Here is a 20,714-nt window from a genome sequence, read left to right as displayed (position 1 = left end):
CCCAGGTCTAGAGGAAGTGTCGATCTCCTGAGCTCCACGACGCTCCAGTCGCCCCCTGGCAGTAGCCACAGGCCCCAGTGGGTTTGAGCCTACTTGCTCCATCCCCATGGTCCCCTCATCATCCAGGGCGGTTGCCCCCTCATGGCCCAGGAGACGTATAGACCACCTCCCGCTCCTTCCAGGCGTCCCAGCTGGGTCTGGCCCCCAGCCTCCTGCCACACTCTCTGATTTATTGATGTTTTAGCAGTATTTCTGATTGGATGAGTAGTAACTTTCTCAAACTAAATAAGGAGAAAACAGAAATCGTAATGATTTGCAAACATGCTTATAGTGAATATTTTAGAAATAAACTTGATCCCTTAGGTTTAAAAGTCAAGAAAGAGGTAAAACATTTAAGGGTAATTATTGATTCTGACCTGAACTTTAAATCACATATTAACCAGATCTGTAGGTCTGCATTTTCACTTAAGAAATATAGCAAAAGTTAGACCTCTTATATCGTTACTGGTTACCTGTGTCATTTACAATTGACTTTAAAATACAATTAATGGTTTATAAAGCCTTAAATAACTTTGCCCTTTTGGAATGCCTGTCCTTCTACACTCCAAGTCATAACATTAGATCTTCAAATGGAGGTCTGATTATAATTCCAAAAGCCAAGTTTAAAAGAAGTGGCGAGGAGGCTTTTTGCTACTATGCACCTAACATCTGGAATATTTTGCCTGTAGAAATCCGCCAGGCTAGTACTGTGGAACATTTTTAAAAAATTATTAAAAACCCATTTTTTTAATTTGGCCTTTTGCAAAGCTATATTTTGTTTTAATTTTAATAGACTTCATGGGCAATGAACTATAATATTCTTCAGGGATCCATAATCTGTACTAATCCACACTATTCTCTGCTGTCTTTTCTGTTTCTTCTATGGTGGTGATACCACCACCTGATCAAGTCACCATGCAGCCACCTGTGATGACATAATGAAAACAGGTATCTCAGATGTCCACAAGGCCAAATTTATAAAAATCATGTCATGTAAAGCATAAAAACTAAGAGGACTGAGTTTGAAACATTTATGTTAAATAGAATGCCCAGTAGGGGCTGGCTGGTCTTTTGGCCTTGGAACCCCTTCAAATCTTGTTTTTTTTTTTCTCCAGCCTAACTGTTTTTCTTTTCTTTTTTTTTTTTGTTTTTTTCTGTTCCCTCAGGCATCTGACATTACTTATTACTTACTTATTACTGTGCTTATTTTATTTATTTATTTTTTTTTAATATTATTGCCTTTCCTGAATTGATTTTCTTTTCTTGTATTTTTTATTGGTCTTTTTGTACAGCACTTTTAGCTACATTGTTGTATGAAAATGTGCTAAATAAATACATGTTGTTGTTGATGCTTAAGACCAATGCTAGTCCAAAGTGGAAAGCAAATGATTTTAGTTGTTAGTCTGTTTCATGTCAGACTAAATTAGCTGTAGATTTCTTTTTATATATCTAAATATCAACTAAATTATGCTTATTTTAAATGTGTCATATATATGTTAATTTATGTGAGATAAAATAAGTTTGCATGCAAACAATATATTAAATGTTAGTCAATAATGGTAATTACACCTAATTAACAGAATGAGCTAATGCATTGAATTCTTAATGATCTGTTAACTGAATTTACAAGAGCAAGATTCTGATCCTCTTTAAAAAAACCCTGTGTGCGTCCAGGTGTCCGTGTGTGTGTCTTCTGGTAAAGTGCGCATGCGCGGGGACACACGGCACGTGTTCAGTCTCTTCCTGTGCATTCCCTGTGTGTGCAGAGAGAAAGAGATACACACAGGTGCATGCACGAGAGAGACACACACACACACACACAGGCGCGCGAGAGACAGACACACACACAGGCGCGCGAGAGACAGACACACACACAGGCGCGCGAGAGGCAGACACACAGGTGTGGGTGAGAGAGAGAAACAGACAGACACACACACACACAGGCGAGAGACACACACAGACACAGAGGCGCGCACTTAAGAGAGACAGACACACACAAGAGACAGACACACACACACAGGCCCGCGAGAGAGACACACACACACACACAGGCGCGAGCGTGCATTGTTGCAATATTACTTTCTTGGTTGTTTATTAAATTACGGATTTTTCAAATGTTCATTTTTTCCCTCATTAAAAAAAGTTTTTATAGCGCGAACTCTTGCAGTGTTAGTTTTCTCTGTTGTTCAAGGTTTTCTTAGTGTTATTCAATATCTTTATATTTAGTTTACGATTACGCTGACATTCAATGGTATAATTAACTATGTGCTTAAAAACTTAAAAAATATATATTTACATACAGTTCATACCGTCTGGAACAGATTAATTGTATTTACATACAATCCTATGGGGGAAATTACTTTGGTTCATGACCAAATCGGGTTACAACCAGAGTTTTGGAACGAATTATGGTCGTGAACTGAGGTTCCACTGTATTACTGTCAGAAAAAATTACAGGCATTTTCCAGAAATACAAACTAGTATTACTGAGAGAGACGCATATTACAGCCACATACAAGGTCCCTTGCCATTTAATATAGACTGTTCCTACTAATGTTTATGCACTACTGTTCTACCGCCCATCATTGTAACGGGCTTAATGTCTAGTCTCAAATAACCAGATAAAATCCAACTTTTTAAATGTGATCATCAATACATCAATCAATATTTTAATTCTTGAAAGTTTGAAATGCAGCAAAGCCATTCCAATTGCAGTAATGAGATATTTGAAGCTTTTATAATGAAAGTACAGTATTTCTTACAGTTTTTAAAGGCACTATATAAATTAGGCACTTCATTTGTACGTAATTCTTACATTTTATACTTAACACCAAAGTGCTGCCTGAGGTAATTGCCTCATCACCTCTCCACATGTGCCTGCCTTGTATGCAAGTATCCCATTTAAAATGTGTAAGTATCCTTGCTGCTGCAGTATCCATTACAGTCAGTAAATGTATCTAATGAAAAAGAAGAAAGAGCTGTGGTTTTAAAAACTGAGAATCAAGACATAACGAATTACGCAGTAACCTAGATAAAAAGACACAGACAAATTCAGGAACTATTTCAGAGTTATGATTTTCTTCTTTTTTCTATTGAGATAGTATTCTTTTAATGTACATATTCCTCATTTTGTTTACATACAGTTAAAATGGAATCCTATAATCATAAAGTTCTTAAATGCATTAACCATCATTCTTTTTGGTATTTTTCAGATCTGGATCAGAAAATCATTCAGGAGAGGTTTGGAAGGGTTTTATTATATAATTATTATTTTTTTTTAAATCAGGCTATGGATTTTGGAGATCTTGTGATTATGCCAGGAGTGATAGACAGCCATGTTCATGTCAATGAGCCAGGGCGCACTGATTGGGAAGGCTACTGGACAGCCACACGTTCCGCAGCTGCTGGCGGGATTACCACTATTGTGGACATGCCTCTGTAAGGAAAACACATTTATTTGTTTTCTTCTGGTCACATTAAACACTGAAAAAAACAGAAGTATATTTATTTTAAGATGTTTTATTTTCATGTATGCCAGTATTTTAGCATAAACAAGTGTTTATTTAAATTAGCTCTATATAACTACAATCATTGAGGATATACAATTCAAAAGCAATTTTAAATGTATGCATATGCTTTTTTAGTAAAATTAAAATATTTTGACTGAAACGTTAATGGAATCAACTTATACTAGGGGCTACATTTTTCATAAATGGTATTGTATTAGTTTGGAGATACTGTAGCTGCTATACCACAAAAAGAATAATTTCTTGGTACCAAAATTACTTGTGGATATCTAAGTCTATAGTAGGTTCTGATGTTTTCTTTTTAATTATTTATGTCACTAGGGCCATTTGTCCAGTATTTTGGCAACAGCACACACCAAAATCATAGTACAGTATATAGGATTATATATATCTATAATAATAAAAGGCAAAGCCCTCACTGACTCACTGACTCACTGACTGACTGACTCATCACTAATTCTCCAACTTCCCATGTAGGTGGAGGGCTGAAATTTGGCAGGCTTACTCCTTACAGCTTACTTACAAAAGTTAAGCAGGTTTCATTTCAAAATTCTACACGTAACGGTCATAACGGTCGATAACGATCGACAACGTCCGCCATGTTGAACTTTCTTATTTATGGCCCCATCTTCACGAAATTTGGTAGGCGGCTTCCCTGCGCTAACCGAAACCGATGTACGTACTTATTTCGATGGTATGACGCCACTGTCGGCCACCATATTGAATTTTCCAAACGTCACTAATTCTCCAACTTCCCGTGTAGGTAGAAGGCTGAAATTTAGCAGGCCCATTCCTTACAGCTTACTTACAAAAGTTAAGCAGGTTTCATTTCGAAATTCTACGCGTAACGGTCATAACGGTCATAACGGTCAACAACGTCCGCCATATTAAACTTTCTTATTCATGGCCCCATCTTCACGAAATTTGGTAGGCGGCTTCCCTGCGCTAACCGAAACCAATGTACATACTTATTTCGGTGGTATGACGCCACTGTCAGCCGCCATATTGAACTTTCCAACGTCACTAATTCTCCAACTTCCCGTGTGGGTAGAAGGCTGGAATTTGGCAGACTCATTCCTTACAGCTTACTTACAACAATTAAGCAGGTTTCGTTTCGAAATTCTACGCGTAACGGTCATAACGGTCAACAACGTCCACCATGTTGAACTTTCTTATTTACGGCCTCATCTTCACGAAATTTGGTAGGTGGCTTCCATGACCTAACCGAAACCAATGCACGTACTTATTTCGGTGGTATGACGCCGCTGTCAGACGCCATATTGAATTTTCCAACATCACTAATTCTCCAACTTCTCGTATATGTAGAAGGCTGAAATTTGGCAGGCTCATTCCTTACAGCTTACTTACAAAAGTTAAGCAGGTTTCATTTCGAAATTCTATGCGTAATGGTCATAACGGTCAACAACGTCCGCCATGTTGAACTTTCTTATTTATGGCCCCATCTTCTCGAAATTTGGTAGGCGGCTTCCCTGCACTAACCGAAACCAATGTACGTACTTATTTCGGTGGTATGATGCCACTGTCGGCCACCATATTGAACTTTTCAACAGTCTTTGTTACTTATGGGCCCATCTTCAAGAAATTTGGTACACGGGTTCCTAACACTAACTGAATCCTACTTACGTACATATATACATCCATAGCCTGCACCTCGGTCACCGTGTGAGGCGGCGTTGGGCCCCCATCCCAACGCCTCCCACGTTGTTGGCTGGCTTCCTGCCTATATAAGACCGTCCGTCGCTCCGGTCTCTACATTCCCTTCCTTGCTTCGCCACGGGATTCACGTCTCCCTACTGATAACTACAGCCTTTTTGTTTAATCCACGGCTTCTCCGCTGTTTTATTGTTTATTACAATTATAGTTATTGCATAGGTATTTTACACTTACTTTACATTGCTCAGGTACCCGTTTCCTTTTTCATTCCAACCCCATTACCATGTCTATCGAGATGATCACTATCGATCAAAGAACTGTCACTTACCGAGTGGTTTCCATGCCCGGAGATACCACTTACCTTTTCCATTCTCTTTGTTACATATTGCACGGCCATATCAGGCTCACTCTTGATATCCGGAGGAACATTCTGTCTTATGTATTGAATGACTGGGACAGGTTCAAGGTGTGGACTGATGACGGTACAGGAGATAATTATACTACACAGGAGCACTATAAGAGTGAAATGCTTAAGCCCTTCACCTATGGTTCTGCATGTGAGTTGATGGCTGCCGCTGAATTGTTCGGTTGTCACTTTCAAGTGTACCAAAATGGCCAAATATTTTACACCTTTCGACAACCGCCAATGCCTCTTAAACACCTTAGATTCACAGGTGACGATTTCAGTAGTGGACACTTTGATTTTTATGAATGTTTAAACTCTCAAAAGCTGGATGTGATTTTATCGATAAAACCGGTTGTGTGCTTACAATGCTTGACAGATGCCGAATGTCACTTCAACACAACAAATCCTGCAAATACTGTCGTAATTGAAACAAACCATGAAACTCCCCCGGGACGCTTGGTGGCAGCCTCCCTGGCCGACGGTGTTTTCCCAACCACCCGCAGGGCTCCATGGGAGATGGAGTCCTCCACAGCTTGGTTGGGGCCCGGCGTGGCCGCTAGGGGGAGCTGCCTGCTTCCCACAGCCCGGCTGGACGAGCCTGCAGCCCCACCCGGAAGTGCAATTAGGACCAGGTGGTTAATCACCTGGAACGCTTCCGAGTGGGCTATAAAAGGGCCCAGCCACCACCACTCGGAGAGCCAGAGTTGGGAGGAAGGAGACGAAGCTTGTCTGGGAGGAGTGGTGGAGCGAGGTGGAGAATTGTGGTTTGGTTTGTTTTGTGCTTTGGGACTGTGTTTGGGCTGTGTGGCACGGGGAAGACGTGTCACACAGCTGAAGAAAAAATAAAGCCTGTGTGCTTTTGTACACGTGCCTCTGCGTGGTCTGTGCCGGGTCGGGCGCTATATAGCGCTTTTTACAATAGATATGTATATATGTATATAGCTATGAAGATAAGTATGTGTATATATACACTGCTCACAAAAATTAAAGGAACACTTTAAAGAAACACATTAGATACATCAGATCTCAATATGAAGTTGGATATCTATACAAATAACAAAAGGATGCCAAGTCTTTTAATGGAAAGTTTTCTGCCTACAGAGGGCTCAATTGTGTAGACACCCTAAAATCAGAGTGAAATGAAGATGTGGCAGGCTAGTCCATTTTTTCAAAAACTTAATTTCTGCTACTCAAAATGCTTTTCAGTATCTTGTGTGCCCCCTACGAGCTTGTATGCATGCTTGACAACGTCGGGGCATGCTCCTAATGAGACGACGGATGGTGTCTTGTGGCATTTCCTCCCAGATCTGTATGAGGGCATCCCTGAGCTGTTGTAAAGTCTGAGGAGTAACCTGGCGGCGCCTAATGGACCGAAACATAATGTCCCACAGATGTTCTATTGGGTTTAAGTCAGGGTATCGTGAAGGCCATTCAATTGTTTCAATTCCTTTATCCTCCAGGTACTGCCTGCATACTCTTGCCACATGAGGCCGGGCATTGTCGTGCATTAGGAGGAAACCAGGACCTACTGCACCAGCGTAGGGTCTGACAATGGGTCCAAGGATTTCATCCTGATACCTAATGGCAGCCAAGGTGCCTTTGTCAAGCCTGTAGCGGTCTGTGTGACCCTCCATGGATATGCCTCCCCAGACAATCATTAACCCACCACCAAACTGCTCATGCTGAATGATGTTACAGTCAGCATAATGTTCTCCATGGCTTCTGCAGACCCTTTCACTTCTGTCACGTGCTCAGGGTGAACCTGCTCTCATGTGTAAAAAGCACAGGGCACCAGTGGTGCATCTGCCAATTCTGGTATTCTATGGTAAACGAGCTCCACTGTGCTGGGTTGTGAGCACAGGGCCCACTAGAGGACGTTGGGCCCTCAGACCACCCTCAAGAAGTCTGTTTCTGATTGTTTGGTCAGAGAAATTCACACCAGTGGCCTGCTGGAGGTCATTTTGTAGAGCTCTGGAAATGCTCATCCTGTTTGTCCTTGTCCAAAGGAGCAGATACCAGTCCTGCTGATGGGTTATGGACCTTCTATGGCCCTCTCCAGCTCTCCTAGAGTAACTGCTTGTCTCCTAGAATCTCCTCCATGCCCTTGAGACTGTGCAGGGAGACACAGCAAACCTTCTGGCAATGACACATATTGATGTGCCATCCTGGAGAAGTTGGACTACCTGTGCAACCTTTGTAGGGTCCAGGTATCGCCTCATGCTACCAGTAGTGACACTGACTGTAGCCAAATGCAAAACTAGCGAAGAAACAGTCAGAAAAGATGAGGAGGGAAAAATGTCAGTGGCCTCCACCTGTTAAACCATTCCTGTTTTGGGGGTCATCTCATTGTTGCCCCTCTAGTGCACCTGTTGTTAATTTCATTAACACCTGTAATAAGTGGAGACCAGAGGCGTGGAAAGGTTTGGGGCAGCCACCCGTTTAATTCGGTTTTCTGGCTGCAAAAGTCTTTGAGGCATTGTAAACAGTTTATACAACAGAGTCCAAAACAGAACTGCCTGCCAGAGCAAAGGCAGGGTGCTTTATAGCACAGAGGGCGGAAATGATGTCGTCCTCTGGGCGGAACTGGAAGTGACATCATCCTTGGGGCCGGAACCGAAGTGACCTCATTCTTGGGGCCGGAACCGAAGTGATGTGTCCTTCCGGGAAATAGCGGCTCCTGGTGGGATTTCCCGGGTAAGACCTGCAGAGAACTCAGAAAGAGCGTCAGTGTCCCTCCCCCCCCCGGGCAGATGTATAAGCAGTATTTTCTAAGCCCTTCAGCTGCTTCCCATGCACACGTGTGTGACAAGACTCCCCCCTCAGCCCAGACCCGTCGGGTCGGGCGACCTGCACCGAGGTCGGGGCCCGGGAGAGGGCATCGGCGTTGGCATGAAGAGACCACTGTCGATGAGAAGCGATACTTGTACTGCTGCAGGTCAAGAAACCACCTCGTGACCCGTGGATTGACTCCCTGTGAAGGGCCATCCACTTCAGAGGTGCATGATCCGTCACCAGAGTGAACACGCGACCCAAGAGGTAGTACCGCAGCTGAGTCACCGCCCATTTGATCGCCAGAGCCTCTTTCTCCACCGCCCGCGTACCTGGTCTCCCTGTCCAACAGTTTCCGGCTCAGGTACATAACGGGGTGTTCAACACCGTCGACGCTTTGGCTCAACACGGCTCCCAAGCCTGTGTCCGGCGTCCGTCTGGAGGACAAAGGAGAGAGAAGTTAGGGGAGATTAAGATAGGTGCTGAAGTCAGAGCCCTTTTAAGTCACTGAATGCAGCACCCGCTTTATCAGACCATACCACCGTATTAGGAGCTCTTTTCTTTGTCAAGTCGGTCAAGGGCGCGGCTCTCTCGGAGAAGCGAGGCACAAACCGGCGGTAGTACCCGCCAAACCGAGAAAGGATTGGACTTGCCGCTTGGTTTTGGACGGGCCAGGCCATTATGGCTTGCAACTTGGAACACTGTGGCCTCACAGTACCCCGGCCCACTAGGTAGCCCAAATATTTGGCTTCTCTCAATCCAAGAAACATTTCTTGGGGTTGATTCGAGCCCGCCTCCCCCAATGTCCGTAATACTGCTGTGACCTGCTGTATGTGTTCCTTCCAGGTGCTGGAATAGATGACAACGTCATCCAGATAGGCAGCACAGAACGAGTTATGGGGCGGAGCACTTTGTCCACCAGACGCTGAAAAGTCGCAGGCCCGTGTAACCGAATGGAAGGACACGATACTGCCAGTGTCCGCTAGGAGTGCTAAACGCGTTTTTCCTTAGCGGACTCCGTTAAAGGAACCTGCCAGTACCCTTTGTCATGTCAAGTGTAGTCAAGAATTTGGCTGGTCCCAGTCTCGAGGAGGTCATCCACGCGAGGCATGGGATAAGCATCAAATCGGAAACTTGGTTGAGCCGGCGGAAGTCATTGCAAAACCTCCAACTGCCGTCAGGCTTAGCAATCAAGACGATGGGACTGGACCAGGGACTACTACTTTCCTCGATTACTCCTAGTGCCAGCATTCGCTTGATTTCCAGTTCCACTTCTACTTTCTTTGCCTCCGGGAGTCTGTAGGGTCGCTCACGGACGATCACCCCCGGGTCAGTCAATATGTATGCGCAATCAGAGAGGTCCGACCTGGCTGTTCACTTACCACCTCTGGGACAGAGCGGATAGCTGCTTGAGCTCCTGTTTCTGTCTGGGAGATAGCTGCTCGAAATTAAGGGAACTTACTTCAGCGAAGAGAGCAGGGCTGTCGGAGGAGGGATGGGATCCCTCTCCTTCCACGGTTTCAGCAGGTTTACATGATATATTCGCTCAGCTGGTGGCGATTGGGCTGTTTCACCAAATAGTCGACCAATCCCTTCCTCTCCTTAATTTCGTAGGGGCCTAGCCAATGCGAGCAGTTTAGAGTGAGAAGTAGGTACCAATACCATGACGATCCCCGGTTGGAACTCCGGAGAGTCGTGCCACGGTCATAAAGGCGGGCCTGTGCTGATTGTGCCTCCTCTATATGACTTTTTAGAATCGGTCTTATTGCATCAAATCTATCGCGCAATTGGGCGATATATTCCAAAATATTAGTGGAGGGCTGTGCCTCCCCTTCCCAGCCCTCTTTTAAAATATCTAATAAACCCCGGGGCTGTCTTCCGTACAGTAATTCAAATGGAGAGAACCCCGTAGAGGCTTGAGGAACTTCCCGGTAGGCAAAGAGGACAAGGGGGAGAAGTTGGTCCCAATTCCTCCCATCCTTGCTGACTACCTTACGTAGCATTTGCTTGAGAGTTTGATTAAATCTCTCCACTAGCCCATCGGTTTGAGGATGATACACGAGGTTTTAAATGCTTTATTTTCAGTAACTTGGCAGTCTCCTTGAGCGTTTCCGAGGTGAAAGCGTTCCTTGGTCCGTCAGGACTTCTCTAGGAATGCCCACCGCGAAAAGACTCCTACTAGTTCCGTGCAATATTTTTAGTGGTAGCCGCAGCGGAACGGCTTCAGGGAATCGGGTTGCATAATCCACGAGGGCGAGTATATATTTATATCCTCGGGCTGAGGGTTCTAGGGTCCTACTATATCACCCCAATCCTGTCAAAGGAGCGTCAATAAGGGGAAGGGGAACCAGAGGAGCACGGTCCTCCTAGGAATTTGCCGCAGTTGACACTCCGGACAGGAAATGCAAAAGCGGCGAACCTCCTCGTTAATCCCCGGCCAGAAAAAACGGAGCTTAATTCGCTCTAATGTTTTATCGGGCGAGATGGCCTCCAAGAAGGTGGGAGTGTGCTAACTTCGCAAACCTGCCGCCGGTAGGTCAGCGGGACTAGCAACAACTTCGGACCTTCCCCTCATGTTCAGCGACCCGATACAACAATCATTATCAATGACAAAGTGAGGTCCCTGTGGCATGGGCAAATGCGTCGTTGGCCGTTAACGAGAACCACTGCATTCTTTATGTGTTTCAGAGAGTCGTCATTCCACTGTTCTCTCTTGAAAGAAGCGGTGTCTCTAAACTGAAAGTGCAACTCAGAGAGGGGTCGGTCTGACCTCAAGGGGCGGAGATTCCTCCCTCGCTGCGGGCGCTAGTGGATGGCGTAGTAGCCAGCGACGGTCCGGGAGTGTCTTCGTCACTCTCTTGGCCTACCCCCCACTCCCTGTCGGCTGATTACGGTGTGGAAGCAGCTTGAGATGAATCTTTGTCATCTATAACGAGGCCATAAGCTTTTCGGGGAATGCTTTCTAAGCTACCGCTGTTACTATTAGACCAGTCTCGCCCGAGGATTACGGAAGCGGAGGATCGGATGTACCTTCACGGTAAGCTGTCGAAGGGTTCCTCCGAGACATATGTAACACTGGGCGGTATTGTACGTGCGGATATCTCCGTGTATACATTTTAGACTGGTCTTATTTAATCCACTGTTGCGGTAGAATAAAGCGGCGAGCAACGACAGACACGTTACTGCGGAATCGAACAGAGCTGTTATTTATGTCCATTAATAAGAAGCTCCCCGTATGTTTATCCGCCAGGGATTGCTAAGGGCACACAAACAACCCCGCCATTGTCCCCTACGGTCCGCCTTGTTCCCCGACAGGTTGCAAGCCAGACTTCGGAACAGGCTCTGGATTGCGTGGAAGGGACTGCTTTAGTAGGACATAGCTCCCGGGTAGTCCACCAAACGGCTGTTCCGCCCTCCCAGGTTTCACAGCCGGCCTCTGGGTTTGCAAGAGCTGTAGCAGCTCGTCCATAGAATGGAATTCACCCCAGGCGGCTGGGCAAAATCCTGGGGTAGCTTAGCAGCAAAAACAGGCCACTTGCTGCACTATTTGTAAGGGGTCAAATCAAATGGCCGTAGCCACTCACCCACCTGTTGCCAGAGAGCCATAGCCTGCTCTGACAGCCCTTTACTTGGGTTAAACTCCCAGTCTAGTATTTCCTTCACCTGCTGGCCTGGGGACAACCCATCGTTAACAGGGACCTTGGTCCCGATGGGCGGCTCGGCTTTCCTGCCCAGGAGAGCATACTGAGCCACCCGGGTGTGTTCCCCAGAAGCCGGCCCACGCCTGTGGGTCCCCTCTACCTTCTCCACGAGATGGGTTGTTAGCCCCAGGTTATGCTCGTGGAGCAGAGCCTGCACCGCGTCCTTCCTGACCCTCCGGCACACTCCCTACCCGAAACTCGGCCTCGGTACTCACCCACCTGGTTCCGTGAAAGTTTGTGTCCCAGGTTCTTCGGGGACACCATCCTGCCGGCCACTGTAATAAGCGGAGACCAGAGGCGTGGAAAGGTTTGGGGCAGCCACTCGTTTAATTCGGTTTCCTGGCTGCAAAAGTCTTTGAGGCATTGTAAACAGTTTATACAACAGAGTCCAAAACAGAACTGCCTGCCAAAGCAAAGGCAGTGAGCTTTATAGCACAGAGGGCGGAAATGATGTCGTCCTCTGGGCCGGAACTGGAAGTGACATCATCCTTGGGGCCGGAACCGGAAGTGATGTGTCCTTCCTGGAAATGGCGGCTCCTGGTGGGATTTCCCGGGTAAGACCTGCAGAGAACTCAGAAAGAGCGTCAGTGTACCCCGCCCCCCCGGGCAGATGTATAAGCAGTATTTTCTAAGCCCTTCAGCTGCCTCCCATGCACACGTGTGTGACACACCACAGCAGCTGAAACTGATTAACAACCCCCTCTGCTACTTAACTGAGCAGATTAATATCCCATAAGTTTCATTGACTTTATGCTATACTCTGATTAAAAAGTGTTCCTTTAATTCTTTTGAGAAGTATATATATATGTATGTATATATGTGTGTGTATATATATATGTGTATATGTGTATATGTATATATGTATGGATATGTATATATATATATGTTTATATGTGTATATATATATATATATATATATATATATATATATATATATATATATATATATATGACAGCAACACTCATCACTCACAACAGTGACAAAACAATTACATTGACAATCACGTTACGTTATTTTCAAAATGTTTCCTTTTCTTTTTCATTACTTCTTTAACACACTACTTCTCCCTCTTGGCCGGGTATTTTGCTAGTATACTAATAAAAGGCAAAGCCCTCACTCACTCACTCACTCACTCACTCACTCATCAATAATTCTCCAATTTCCCGTGTAGGTAGAAGGCTGAAATTTGGCAGGCTCATTCCTTACAGCTTACTTACAAAAGTTAAGCAGGTTTCATTTCAAAATTCTACACGTAACGGTCATAACGGTCGATAACGGTCGACAACGTCCGCCATGTTGAACTTTCTTATTTATGTCCCTATCTTCACGAAATTTGGTAGGCGGCTTCCCTGCGCTAACCGAAACCGATGTACACACTTATTTCGATGGTATGACGCCACTGTTGGCCGCCATATTGAACTTTCCAACGTTACTAAGTTTCCAACTTCCCGTGTAGGTAGAAGGCTGACCCCATCTTCACGAAATTTGGTAGGTGGCTTCCCTGCGCTAACCAAAACCGATGTACATACTTATTTCGGTGGTATGACACCACTGTCGGCCGCCATATTGAATTTTCCAAACGTCACTAATTCTCCAACTTCCCGTGTAGGTAGAAGGCTGAAATTTGGCAGGCTCATTCCTTAGAGCTTACTTACAAAAGTTAAGCAGGCCTCACTTCGAAATTCTACGCGTAATGGTCATAACGGTCAACAATGTCTGCCATGTTGAACTTTCTTATTCATGGCACCATCTTCACGAAATTTGGTAGGCGGCTTCCCTGCGCTAACCGAAACCAATGTACGTACTTATTTCGGTGGTATGACGCCACTGTCAGCCTCCATATTGAACTGTCAGCCTCCATATTGAACTTTCCAACGTCACTAATTCTACAACTTCCCGTGTAGGTAGAAGGCTGAAATTTGGTACTTATTTCGGTGGTATGATGCCACTGTCGGCCGCCATAACTTTTCAACGGTCTTTGTTACTTATGGGCCCATCTTCAAGAAATTTGGTACGCGGGTTCCCAATGCTAACTGAATCCTACTTACGTACATATATATGTACCATATATATACCATAGCCTGCAGCTCGGTCACCGTGTGAGGCGCCGTTGGGTCCCCCATCCCAACGCCTCCCATGTTGTTGGTTGCCTGCCTATATAAGGCTGTCCGTCGCTCCAGTCTCTACATTCCCTTCTTTGCTTCACCACGGGATTCACGTCTCCCTGCTGATAACTACAACCTTTTTATTTAATCCACGGCTTCTCCGCTGTTTTATTGTTCATTTATTATGATTATATTTGAAAAATCCGTAATTTAACAAACAACCAAGAAAGTAACATTGCAACAATGCACGTGCGTGCCTTTGTGTGTGTGTCTCTCTCTCGCGCCTGTGTGTGTGTGTCTGTCTGTCTCTCTCTCGCGGTCCTGTGTGTGTGTGTCTCTCTCTCTCGCACCTGTGTGTGTGTGTGTGTGTGTATGTATCTGTCTCGCGCGTGCCTGTGTGTGTGTGTACTTAAAGGCCCAAAAGCACATATTGATTTTTTGATTGTTTGCTTTTCTGTCATGCGCTCTCTCTCTCTGACATTCTCTGCTCCTGATATGCATTCTTTGAAAAGGAAGATATGTTTGCATTCTTTTAATTGTGAGAAAGAACTGTCATCTCTGTCTTGTCATAGAGCACAGTTTAAACTTTTGACTAAAGGGTGTTATTTCATGTCTAGAGGGCTCTAAAAATAACCATACAAACATATGGTTTCTACTTCGCGGATTTTCATCTATCATGGGGGGTTCTGGAATGCAACCCTCGCGATCGAGGATGGATTACTGTATATATAGTGTAAAATAAGGACAAAGACAGCATAAAGGGTTGGGGTTTCCGGCCCCGTATACTGTAAAGTAAGAAAATCAATCTCAGGTCAAAAGTATACAAACAAAACAATCGTTCATATGCGTGACAACTTCACATGCGTCGGCGGCCATTTTTATATAGGAGGAGCCGGAAGTGGAGGAATGCTGGGAAGGAGGCGTGAGGGATGACGGGATTGCTGACGTCAGGGAAGATGGCGGAGGAAGGGCGGAAGTGGACGTGCTGCGGTCAGGTTAAGATGGCGGAGCGTCTTTTTTCCTAGAAGAGAGAGCAGAAAGGTTAGTACCCCGCCATTCCCTACTGGCGAACGTCCTTCGAAGCGATTTCAGGTCCGTCCGCGGCCTCCTACTCGCGCATGCGTGACACGACGCCCCCGCAGCCCAAGACCGTCCGGTCGGGCGGACCTAACCGAGGTCGTGGGCGAGAGGGCATCGGCGTTGGCCTGAAGGCCGCCGTGGCGATAAGTAACCGTGAACTTATAGGGCTGTAAGTCCAGGAACCACCTGGTGACCCGCGGATTCGACTCTTTGTGGAGGGACATCCACTGAAGTGCAGCGTGATCAGTCACCAGAGTGAATTCGCGACCCAACAGGTAATACCGGAGATAAGTCACGGCCCACTTAATGGCCAGGGCTTCCCTCTCCACCGCCGCGTACCTGGCCTCTCGGTCCAGCAGTTTCCGGCTTAGGTACATCACGCGGTGCTCGACACCATCAACGCTTTGGCTCAACACGGCGCCCAGGCCTGTGTCCGAAGCGTCGGTCTGGAGGATAATGGGTAGCCCAAAATCAGGGGTCCGTAATACAGGTGCCGATGTAAGGGCCTGTTTCAGGTCACTGAATGCGTGTTCCGCTTTGTCGTTCCAAACCACATGCAGGGGTTAATGCGGAGACCGGCTTTAGCCAGAGTCGCGAGGACAGCAGAGAGCTGCAATAGATGCTCCTCCCAGGTGCCGGAATAGATGACAACGTCATCCAGGTAGGTGGCACTATAGGACTGGTGGGGCCTCAGCACTCTATTCACCAGACGTTGAAAGGTCGCAGGGGCCCCGTGCAGCCCAAATGGGAGGACCTTATATTGCCAATGTCCACTAGGGGTGCTAAAGGCAGTTTTCTCTTTTGCAGATGCCGTTAAGGGAATTTGCCAATACCCTTTTGTCATATCAAGAGTAGTCAGATATCGAGCCGCACCCAGCCGCTCGAGCAGGTCGTCAATGCGGGGCATCAGGTAGGCATCGAACTTGGAGACTTGGTTTAGACGTCTAAAGTCATTACAGAATCTCCAGGAGCCGTCCGGCTTGGGAATGAGGACAATCGGGCTGGACCAGGGACTGTGGCTTTCCTCGATAATGTCCGAGTCCAGTACCTCCAGTTCCACTTCGCCGCGTTTTGCCTCCGGGAGTCTGTAGGGCCTCTCCCGGACGACTACTCCGGGTTCCGTGACTATGTCGTGGGCAATCAGCGAGGTCCGGCCTGGCGACTCGCTCACCACTTCGGGGATGGCGTAGATAGCTTGGGTTATCTCTCGCCGCTGTACGGGTGTTAACTCGTCGCCGAGGTTAATGGCAGCTGTGCTAGCGAATAGGGAGAGGGATCTATGTGTCTCGGGAGTCTCCTCCCTGTCCTTCCACGGTTTTAACAAATTAACATGATAGATTCTCTCGCTCGGCCGACGATTAGGTTGCTCGACTAAATAGTCGACGAGCCCTTTCTTTCCTTAACCTCGTATGGCCCCAGCCAGTGAGCTAGCAGCTTGGAGTGGGAGGTGGGAACGAGTACCATCACTCGATCCCCCGGGCGGAACTCCCGGAGGACAGAGTTGCGGTTGTAACACTGGGCCTGTGCTGCCAGCGCACGAGTCACGTGGTCTTTGAGGAGTGGCCTGACTTTGGTGAGCCTGTCGCGCAGTTGCGCTACATACTCCAATATATTGGAGGAGGGAAGGGCCTCAGCCTCCCAGCCTTCTTTTAGAATGTCCAAAAGTCCCCGAGGCTGTCGCCCATATAATAATTCAAAAGGGGAGAAGCCCGTAGAGGCCTGGGGCACCTCCCGGTAGGCAAAGAGCACAAGCGGCAGGAGCTTGTCCCAATTCCTGCCATCAGCGCTGACTACCTTGCGAAGCATCTTATTAAGCGTCTGGTTAAAGTGCTCTACCAGACCGTCTGTTTGGGGGTGGTAGACAGACGTCTTCAGGTGCTTTATTCTCAGTAATTTGGCAACCTCCCTGAACGTATCTGAAGTGAAGGGAGTACCCTGGTCCGTGAGGACTTCTTTAGGGATACCCACTCTTGAAAAGAGGTTGACCAGTTCCCGTGCGATGTTTTTGGTGGTAGCGGAGCACAGGGGAACCGCCTCTGGGTACCGGGTTGCATAATCAACCATGACCAATATATATTTGTGGCCATGGTTTGAGGGTTCCAGGGGCCCTACTAAGTCGACCCCTATCCGGTCAAAGGGTACGTCTATCAGGGGTATCGGGACGAGAGGAGCACGGTCCCTCCTAGGAATCTGGCGAATCTGACAGTCCAGACAGGATTGACAGAAGCGCCGCACCTCCTCGTTGATCCCGGGCCAGTAAAAGCGGAGCTTGATTCTCTCCAATGTTTTCTCGGCCCCGAGGTGGGCGCCTAGGAGGTGTGCGTGAGCTAGCTCACATACCTCCCGCCGGAAGGTACGCGGCACTAGCAGCAACTTCCGCACCTTGCCCGCGTGAGTTGCCACCCGATACAACAGATTATTCTCCAAAACAAAGAAGGGCCCGCGTGGCATGGAACCGTCAGCTTGTGAGCTGCCTGGAAGAACAATCGCATTCCTGGCAAACCGCAGGGAATCGTCATTCCACTGTTCTCTTTTAAATGAGGCGGGCGTGGAGCGAAATTGGTGATCCAGGTTGCTCAGGGGATCTAGTGAGAGGTTGGGCGGTGGTGTTCCCTGGCTCGTCCCTTCGCTGGTGGGAGGTCCCGGTTCAGAGTCCGTCGCCTGAGAAACCTCCCCCATTGTCCCTGCGCTATTGTGGCTTGCCTCAGTGCATGGCGTGGAGACCGCGGGAAGGGTGCCTTGTCCCTCCATAACCAGACCCAGTGAGGCCCCAGGAGCGGTGCGTGTCTTACCGCTTTTTCTTTGTGACCAGTCTTGTCCCAGGATCACTGGATAGGGGGGTTCGGGCAACACCGCGACCAACAGTTTGGACAATTCCCCCCTCCAGGAAAGATAGCATGCTGCGGAACGGTAAGCCCTGGTCTCTCCGTGCACACAAGTGACCCGTAAATGTTTGCTTAGCCACTGTCGCGGTAAGACATAACGGCGAGCGACAATAGTTATGTTGCTGCCGGAGTCAAAGAGAGCCACCACTGAGTGCCCGTTTACCAACACCAGTCCCGTGTTCGGACTCGCCAAGGGGTGCGGCAGAGTACAGTACCTTTCCGCAGAGGCCCAGGTGCAGTCCATCGGCTCCATGGGGGTGTTCAGTGGACAGATCGGTAGCAGGTGGCCGGTCTCTCCGCACTTGTAACAGCGCGGAGAGGCCGGCTTTTCTCGGGGTCTGGGAGGTGCTTCCGCAGCGCGTCGAGAGGGCTCGGGGGTGGCCGCCCGTCCCTGCCGGTTCCCGCGAGCTTGCCTTTCTGTCCCCCCGGCTCGGAAAACCGCGAGCTGATGCTCCAGGACTTCCAGGAGTCCTGGCATGTCCGTATACGGGTGGCGCCGAACCTGCTGGGCGAGGGAGCTGGGCAGTGCATTGACCAGGCCCTCACAGGCCACCTGCTCCACGACCTTCCGGGCTTGGGGGCCCTCGGGCCGCAGCCACCACCCCATTTTTCCCCAGAAATTGAAGGCCTGCGCTCGGGCCGGCTTCTCGGGGTCAAACTGCCAACTTCGCCATTCACTCGCCTGCTGGCTCGGCGTGATGCCGTAGCGTGCCAGGATCTCCTGTTTCAGGAGCTTATAGTCCGCGGCTTCCTCCTCAGGGAGGTCATAATAGGCTCGCTGCACCGGCCCCTTTAGGTAGGGCGCCAGAAGGGACGCCCACTCGGACCGCTGCCACTCGTTCTGGTTGGCCGTCCTTTCGAAGATCCCCAAATAGGACTCAATGTCGTCCGCCTCCATCATCGGGACAAGGGACGGAGGTTTTGGACGAGGCGGGTCGGCCCTTACCCTCTCGGCTTCCGCGAGTTTCACCTTCGCGGCCTCCAGTTCCCGGGTAGTAGCGGCCGGTGTTTGCTGCAGGGACTGGATCTGGGCGTTCATGCCCTGCAACACGGTATTGAGGTCCTGCCTTTCGGTCATTCTTTCTGTTTCTTTGGTGCAGTATCCTGCCGACTACGCCACTGTAAAATAAGGACAAAGACAGCATAAAGGGTTGGGGTTTCCGGCCCCGTATACTGTAAAGTAAGAAAATCAATCTCAGGTCAAAAGTATACAAATAAAACAATCGTTCATATGCACGACGACTTCACATGCGTCAGCGGGCATTTTTATATAGGAGGAGCTGGAAGTGGAGGAATGCTGGGAAGGAGGCGTGAGGGATGACGGGATTGCTGACGTCAGGGAAGATGGCGGAGGAAGGGCGGAAGTGGACGTGCTGCGGTCAGGTTAAGATGGCGGAGCGTCTTTTTTCCTAGAAGAGAGAGCAGAAAGGTTAGTACCCCGCCATTCCCTACCGGCGAACGTCCTTCGAAGCGATTTCAGGTCCGTCTGCGGCCTCCTACTCGCGCATGCGTGACAATATACAGTATATATATATATAAATAAATACATATATTATATACTAGCAAAATACCCGCGCTTCGCAGCGGTGAAATACTGTCTGAATATTTTTATTAATAAAAAAGTAAACATTTTTAGACTGAACGAAAATGTCAAAAATTAATTGTTAAGGATCTCTCTGTATACCACGTTGTCAGTTCGTCCCTCTGGTTGTAATATGACTAAGCTGTGTGCTGAGCTCACTGTTGAGCATGCAACATACAGTTGGCCATGTGAAAAGCAATCCCGACTCAAATAAATGCCAACCTTTTGTAGTGTTTGTCCCTGAGACTTATTAATTGTCATTGCGAAGCAGAGCCTTACTGGAAATTGAACGCGTTTGAATTAAAATGGGAGATTAGATGGTATAACGGGATGCGAGAAATAAAAACTGTGTCACTGAGGCACTGCCAGTAAATATAGTTGCTTCAATTAGGTTGTTTTATAGAGATGTGACCTGAAGTCTTGTGCCGTTACAAAGTTTCGGTGGTTGTTAGTTTCTGCTTCCTTGGCGAAGGTCGTAAAGAAGACACCGCAGTGACACACAGAAGAGAACCCGTGGATTAAATAAAAAGGTTGCTTCGTTGGTGAAGCAAGGAAAAAGCACTTTCTTATATGTCGTTCGTTTTTATAACAGTGCAGAAGCTCTGAGAAAGCTGCTTCCTTGGCAAGCTCGTAAACGAAAGAAGACACCGCAGTGAACACAGAAGAGAACCCGTGGATTAAATAAAACCTACACAATAACTATAAAAATCGTAATAAATGAACAATGAAACAGCGGAGAACCCGTGGATTAAATAAAAGGCTGCGTTGGCGAAGCAAGGAAAAAGGACTTTCTTATATATCGTTCGTTTATAAAACAGTGCAGAAGCTCTGAGAAAGCTGCTTCCTTCGCAAAGTAAGGAAACGACTGAAGAGACGGCAAGGCAGCTGAAGCGCTGCATTATGGGATCTGTAGTTTATTGTGTTACCAGCGCTTCATATCCCCGG

At 47.4% G+C, this 20,714-nt stretch overlaps 1 protein-coding gene across 1 annotated transcript in view; it reads left to right on the top strand.

Moving 5' to 3' along the window:
• The window catches only part of zgc:103559, a 78,430-nt gene that overhangs the window by 5,623 nt on the left and 52,093 nt on the right, over positions 1-20,714 (top strand). The window contains exon 2 of the mRNA XM_039762399.1: positions 3,326-3,477. Within this exon, the coding sequence (XP_039618333.1) occupies positions 3,326-3,477 (152 nt within the window). The remainder of the gene's footprint in view (positions 1-3,325; positions 3,478-20,714) is intronic.

This window comes from Polypterus senegalus, chromosome 1 (assembly GCF_016835505.1).
Source record: "Polypterus senegalus isolate Bchr_013 chromosome 1, ASM1683550v1, whole genome shotgun sequence".
Classification (NCBI taxonomy): Eukaryota; Metazoa; Chordata; class Cladistia; order Polypteriformes; family Polypteridae; genus Polypterus; species Polypterus senegalus.
Note: the sequence above shows the minus strand (reverse complement) of the source record. Positions and strands in the feature narration are given on the sequence as shown.